The sequence below is a fragment of the Brachyhypopomus gauderio genome, unplaced genomic scaffold (assembly GCF_052324685.1).
Source record: "Brachyhypopomus gauderio isolate BG-103 unplaced genomic scaffold, BGAUD_0.2 sc89, whole genome shotgun sequence".
NCBI classification, from domain to species: Eukaryota; Metazoa; Chordata; class Actinopteri; order Gymnotiformes; family Hypopomidae; genus Brachyhypopomus; species Brachyhypopomus gauderio.
Window position 1 is genome coordinate 1,111,256 of NW_027506910.1, and position 7,500 is coordinate 1,118,755.

The window sequence follows — 7,500 nt, forward strand, 5'->3', positions numbered from 1 at the left end:
ACACACCAACATACAGCCCCACCTGGCCTCGCTCGCCAGTGAGAGACACACACACACACACACACACACCAACATACAGCCCCACCTGGCCTCGCTCGCCAGTGAGAGAGACACACACACACACACACATACACACACACCAACATACAGCCCCACCTGGCCTCGCTCGCCAGTGAGAGACACACACCCACACACACACACACACACACACACACACACATACAGCCCCACCTGGCCTCGCTCGCCAGTGAGAGAGACACACACCCACACACACACACACACATACAGCCCCACCTGGCCTCGCTCGCCAGTGAGAGACACACACACACACACACACACACACACACATACACACACACCAACATACAGCCCCACCTGGCCTCGCTCGCCAGTGAGAGACACACACCCACACACACATACACACACACCAACATACAGCCCCACCTGGCCTCGCTCGCCAGTGAGAGACACACACACACACACACCAACATACAGCCCCACCTGGCCTCGCTCGCCAGTGAGAGAGACACACACACACACACACACACACACACACACACACACACACACACACACATACAGCCCCACCTGGCCTCGCTCGCCAGTGAGAGACACACACACACACATACACACACACCAACATACAGCCCCACCTGGCCTCGCTCGCCAGTGAGAGACACACACCCACACACACACACACACACCAACATACAGCCCCACCTGGCCTCGCTCGCCAGTGAGAGACACACACACACACACACACACACCAACATACAGCCCCACCTGGCCTCGCTCGCCAGTGAGAGACACACACATATACACACACACCAACATACAGCCCCACCTGGCCTCGCTCGCCAGTGAGAGACACACACACACACACACACACACACACACACACACACCCCAACATACAGCCCCACCTGGCCTCGCTCGCCAGTGAGACACACACACACACTGACACACACACACACCAACATACAGCCCCACCTGGCCTCGCTCGCCAGTGAGAGAGACGCGCGCACACACACACACACACACACACACACACACACACACATACACACACTCACACACACACTTGATAACCAAGTATTGATAAATCAGGTCAAGATCAAGCCCTCTGTGTATCCAGTACATTATGGCGCTAATAAACAGTGCGACTGATATTCCTCCTGAAACATTAGCACCAATTTTTTCAAATGTAATAAATCTAATTGTTAGCATGTATTGGTGATTGGTTAGTAATGATTCCTCTGTCTGCGTGTAGCCTGCCCCTCCTCCGTGTCGGTAGAGATCAGCGCCGACGGTGTGAACATGCTCCCCCTGTCGGCGCCCGTCGTCACCAGCGGCCTGACGTACATCAAGATCCAGCTGGTGCGGGCGGAGGTGGCCTCCGCCGTCTGTCTCCGTCTGCACCGCCCACGGGACGCCAGCACACTGGGCCTGTCTCAGATCAAGCTGCTCGGACTCACCGCCTTCGGCAACACGTCCTCGGCCACGGTCAACAACCCCTTCCTGCCCTCGGAGGACCAAGTGTCCAAAACCAGGTAGACCAGCCGCTGGAGAGAAGGAGAGACAGACAGGGAGGGAGGGAGAGGGAGGGAGGGAGGGTGAGGGAGAGAGAGGCGGAAAAGGAGAGGGAGGGAGAGAGAGAGAGAGAGAGAGAGAGAGACAGACAAGGAGAGAGAAAGAGAGAGAGAGAGACAGACCGAGGGAGGGGGAGAGAGAGAGAGAGAGAGAGACAGACGGAGGGAGGGGGAGAGAGACAGACAGACAAACAGGAAGGGAGAGAGACAGACAGACAAACAAGAAGGGAGCGAGACGGAGAGGGAGAGAGAGCGCACTCATCAGTTAAGGGAATTCATTTGCACAGTAAGGAAACAGGTTTCTGTGTACAAATGAAAAATACCAGATAAGATAAAATAAATAAATAAATCCCTCCCTCCCCCCCTCCCTCCCTCCCAGTATCGGCTGGCTGCGCTTGCTCCACCACTGCCTGACCCACGTGTCGGAGCTGGAGGCGATGATGGCCAGTGCGGCGGCCCCCACGGCCAACCTGCTGCAGACGTGTGCGGCGCTGCTCATGTCGCCGTACTGCGGCATGCACTCGCCCAACATCGAGGCCGTGCTGCTCAAGATCGGCCTGCAGTCCACGCGCGTGGGCCTCAAGCTCATCGACATCCTGCTGCGAAACTGCGCCGCCTCCGGCACCGACCTCGCTAGTAAGGGCCCCGCCCCCATCCCCCCTGGCTCCGCCTACACTTCACACGCTCCGCCCCCATTCTCTACTCCTCCCTCCACCACTCCACCTGGCCCTCTGGTGACCCGCGGCGCCTGGCACAAGTGTTGCACAGGACGGTATCTGAAGACCAAATCAAGCTGTGTGTATAATGTCTTGCAGTGTTAAGGGACAGAGAGCTGTTAATTCTGAAAGCTGATTGGCCTTTTGCTGTAGGGTGTTGGAGATGTTTTATTTGGGTTTAAGGTAATACAGGAGTAGATTAACAGTACACTAGCAAATTGGTTTAAATGCACAGTTGGATGGTTTGTGTAATGAGGCCAACACTGGAAACCCAGAGTGCCTGGGCCTTTGTTGTTGGCAGCGAATTCATCTCATTTTCTTAAGAATGAATGTTTGACTTTTCTCTTAGCCCATATGTTCAGACACCCCACCCCCTAGCCCTGTGGGTCTTGGCTGGGCTCTCTGATTGGTCTTTGAGGTTGCTGTGTGTGCTGTGTGGCAGATGTGATTGGTCTGTGAGGTTGTGTGGGGCAGATGTGGTTGTGTGTGTGCGCTGTGTGGCAGATGTGATTGGTGTGTGATGTTATTGTGTGTTGTGTGTCAGATCTGAACAGCCCACTGTTGTTTGGGAGGCTGAACGGTCTGTCCTCCGACTCCACCATCGACATCCTGTACCAGCTGGGCACAACGCAGGACCCCGGCACCAAGGACAGGTCAGTGCCCACCTGCTGTCTGCGCTCTCTAGAGCACCGCTAACACCCCTGTGCCTCCTTCACACTCTTAGTGTGTGTGTCGTCCTCTCCACTACTATATCTTAGTAGTGGGGTACCTCAAGGGTCTAGTTTGGGTCCACTTTTATTTTCTTTATATATGCTCCCCTTAGGTGATCTTATTCAAAGTTTTAACGTTTCCTTTCATTTTTATGCTGATGACACACAGATATATCTATCTGTCAAACAAAAGGACATTGGTAGATTGACAAACCTTAACAATTGTCTGACAGCCATAAAATTGTGAATGTCTCAAAACGTTCTGAGATTGAATGATGGAAAGATGGAGGTGCTAATTGTGGGCTCTGAGAGCATGTGCAATAAGTTGCTCTGTACAGTGTTGATTTGAAGGTAAAGCCTTGTGTGAGGAATCTCGGTGTGACCTTTGACTCCCAACTGAGTTTCTCTCCACACATTAGAAAGGTTCTTCATTCCTGCTTTCTTGAGCTCAGGAATATCAGTAAAATCAGGAATTTATTGCCCTCCTCTGACATTGAAAAAAGAATCCATGCATTTGTCTCCACCCGCTTGGATTATTGCAATGCCTTATTCACGTGCAGTGTTGCCATAGTTACTTTGAAACAGTAATCCGACTACTGACTACTGACTACTTCTTTAAAAAGTAACTCAGTTAAGTTACTGACTACTTGCTTTTAAAAGTAACTAAGTTAGATTACTTTTAGTTACTTTCAGCAGAGGCTGATCCCCGGCCCCTATAACATGAAAATGACTACCAGTTCTGCCAATACTCACTTTATTGACATGTATTTTAACCGGAACATCAAAAATGACACTGGCATTTGTAAACTTTTTCTTGAAATAGGCTTACATGTTTTTTAAATAAATAAATAAGACAGTCTTTCTGTTCAACTCCGCCCACTTACAGGGTTGCCAACTCTCACGCATTGAGACACACGCATTTGACTGTCTTCACACGCTTACACGCCACACTTCCGATATCTCACGCCGAAAAAAAATAAATCTAGTTTATTTACCTCTGATCCACATCTATGATTCAATGAGTTACTAGTTCGATCTGGCGCCAACCACCGGCGATCGATCGATCGCGATATAACACTGAATTTAGTCCATTTTACACCCCGCCCGGTAACAATTTACGTTCGCCGCCAAGCCCCGGTTTTTTTTTCAGGTTTGACGTTGTGTTTTTGAAAGTAGACAGCACTCTGTTGCCAGCACAGAGTGTACAACGGACCTTAATGTTGTCTTCCTTAGCCGAAATAAAATCAAAATAATGCCTGTATTTCCAGCTGCTAAAGGCGAACCTCAACTTCCATATTGTTCACATCTGACATTGGCGCAGCAGAGCAGAGATGACGTAACCGCGTAAGAAACGTGTAGCCAAAAAATAAGAATGAATAAATATAACCTACGTTCCCCCGAAATGCAGAAATAGTAACGCACGATGTTTTAGATAAGTAACTTTAATCTGACTACTAGTTTTTAAATAGTAGTTGCGTTAGACTACTCGTTACTGAAAAAAGTAGTCCGACTACAGTAACGCGTTACTAAGTAACGCGTTACCGGCATCACTGTTCACGTGCTTGAATCAGAAAGAAGTAACTCGTCTACAGCGTGTTCAAAACTCTGTGGCTTGTCTTGTCACAAGAACAAAGCGTAGGGAACATATCACACCAGTACTGGCATCTTTACACTGGTTACCTGTTAGATACAGAATTGATTTTAAGATTTTAATGATTACTTATCAGGCTGTCCATAATGAAGCCCCAGCATACATAAATGAGCTCCTGCATCCTCTTCATAGTAAGAGAACTTTAAGGTCTTCAAACCAAGGGCTACTATCTGTCCCCCGTACGAACTTAAAATCAAAGGGGGACCGGATCTACTCACCAAAATTATGGAGCAGTCTTCCTACTAGATTTCCTTCCTTCCTACTAAAATTTGTACCATGTTTTACTTTTTATGGATTCTGTAAAGCACTTTGTGAAGATGTATTGAAAAGTGCTATATAAATAAAGCTTTACTTACGTACTCTCCAGGATCCAGGCCCTGCTACAGTGGGTGCACGACTCATCACGTGTGGCGGCACTGAAGCAGAGTGTAGCGGCGAGCCTGGTGTCTCCGGGAGCGTCTCGCTCGTGCGAGTACGGCCTCCTCATGCCCTCCCCGTCACACCTGCACTGCGTGGCTGCCATCCTGTGGCACAGCTACGAGATGCCCGTCGACTACGACCTGCCCGCCCTCCTGAGCCGCGAGCTGTTCGAGTGAGTACGCGCCAAACGCACGCGAGCGGGACGCCAACCGCACGCTAACCAGCCAACCGCACGCTAACCAGCCAACCGCACGCTAACCAGCCAACCGCAGGCTAACCAGACAACCGCACGCTAACCAGACAACCCAGCCACCCAACCTGCGGTGTTGACATCCACAGCCTTCTTTCTGGAGCACAAGCTTCTGGATGTTGAAGTCTTTGAGATCGGCCAGTATTAGATGTTGTGGGTGTTTGTTTATGGTTTTTAGTTATCGTGTGTGTGTGTGTGTGTGTGTGTGTGTGCACTGAGCTAATCATGCCATAAAGAGCTTCACATGCTTTTTTTTTCCTTCCTCATTAGTTCATATTTTGAGGTTCTTTTTGAAGGAGCACAAAGATGTTTGCAGGCACGTTGGACAGTCCTGGCCAAACCTTGTGCTCATTAGACACACACACTTTACAAACACAGTGTTGTTTACACAGCAGGATAAGTTGTTTTAGTTCACTCGTTCCAGTTCTTCACGCCTGTCTCAGACGTCGTACGTGTTCACTGGACTCTGTTGTGGGTCTGGAGGCTTCATGTTCCTCTCTTCATCTCCTCCGTCTCCTCCAGGCTGCTGTATAACTGGTCCATGTCGTTGCCGTGCAACATGGTGCTGAAGAAAGCGGTGGACAGTCTGCTGTGCTCCATCTGTCACATCCACCCGAGCTTCTTCTCCCTGCTCATGTCCTGGATGGGCCTGGTGGCGCCCCCCGCTGCCCAGACCCAGGCACAGCGCCGGCTGGCCATGACGGACGACGGCAAGAAGCAGCACGAGCTCCGCGGGGCCGCCTCGCTCACCGACGACTCCAAGCACGCCCGGGCGCCCGGCCCCGCCCCTGCGGGCCTGTCGGAGAGTCAGCTGGTCACGCTGGCCGCCGCCTCCCAGAGCCCCGGGGCCATCCGGCAGCTGCTGGAGTCCGGGCTGCCCGCCGTGCTGGTGCGAGGCCTCGCCGCCCTCTGCTGCGGCCTGCTGGCCAGCGCCGACCTGCCCCTGCCCGCCTGCGCCGTCGGGCAGCACGAGCGACGCCCGTCCCAGCACAACCACCCGGCCCCGCCCCCCGCCTCGGCCCCACCCCCCGGCTCCGCCCGCCCGCCCCTGGCCCCCGAGCTGGCCGCCCCGGTGCTGCGCTTCCTGACGGAGGTGGGCAGCAGCCACGCCATGAAGGACTGGCTGGGCGGACCCGAGGTCAACCCCCCTCTGGACCTCCCTGCTCTTCCTGCTGTGCCACTCCGGCTCCAGCTCCGCCCCTGGCCACGCCCCCGGCCACGCCCCCCAGACCGCAGGGACCAGGTTCTCGCTGGCGTCGACGGGGCGGAGCAACGGGCTGACCACCCAGCAGAGGACGGCCATAGAGAACGCCACGGTGGCCTTCTTCCTACAGTGTATCTCCTGTCACCCCAACAACCAGAGGCTCATGGCACAGGTGGGTGGAGGTGGTGGAGGTGGAGGTGATGGGGGTGTGTAGTTGTGGTGTGGGTGTATGCATTTGACCGTTATATTCAGATTGTGTACGTGTACCCCCCCTGAGTCTTGGTTCCTCTCAAGGTTTCTTCCTCATGCAAAAAAACTAGGGAGTTTTTCCTTGCCACTGTCGCCCTTGGCTTGCTCACTGGGGGCTAGGACTCGGCACTTGTAAAGCTGCTTTGTGACAACAACTGTTGTAAAAAGCGCTATATAAATAAAATTTGATTGATTGAATAATGCGCATAGCTGCTGAGTTGGAATTCTGTATTACAAGTGCTACAAATTACTGCTAGACCCTGTATAGACGTTGGACCAAACGGTTATTAATCTTTAGGTTGTTCACTGATACTCACTGTAGTTACTCACTTTACTCACGAACACACGTGCAGTATTCACAGTGCGCACCAGTCAGGTAGCTCAGTGTTGAGACTGCAGAGGTTTGATGGTGAACGTCATGTGTGTGCTGGGTGTGTGTGTGGCAGGTTCTGTGTGAGTTGTTCCAGTCTGCACCTCAGAGGGGCAGCGTCCCCGTCTCTGGGAACATCTCCGGCTTCATACGCAGACTCTTCCTGCAGCTCATGTTGGAGGACGAGAAGGTCACCGTCTTCCTGCAGTCGCCCTGTCCGGTAAAACACACACTCTCACACACACACTCTCACACACACACTCTCACACACACACTCTCACACACACACTCTCACACACACACTCTCACACACACACTCTCACACACACACTCTCACACAC

General features: G+C 52.4%; 1 protein-coding gene across 1 annotated transcript in view; it reads left to right on the forward strand.

The window, feature by feature from the left end:
• birc6 (baculoviral IAP repeat containing 6) overlaps positions 1 to 7,500 on the forward strand; it is a 52,574-nt gene that overhangs the window by 40,474 nt on the left and 4,600 nt on the right. Inside the window, 7 exon segments of the mRNA XM_076992070.1 lie at positions 1,271 to 1,550; positions 1,969 to 2,225; positions 2,850 to 2,958; positions 5,034 to 5,258; positions 5,859 to 6,480; positions 6,482 to 6,712; positions 7,236 to 7,379. Coding sequence (XP_076848185.1) covers positions 1,271 to 1,550; positions 1,969 to 2,225; positions 2,850 to 2,958; positions 5,034 to 5,258; positions 5,859 to 6,480; positions 6,482 to 6,712; positions 7,236 to 7,379 — 1,868 coding nt within the window.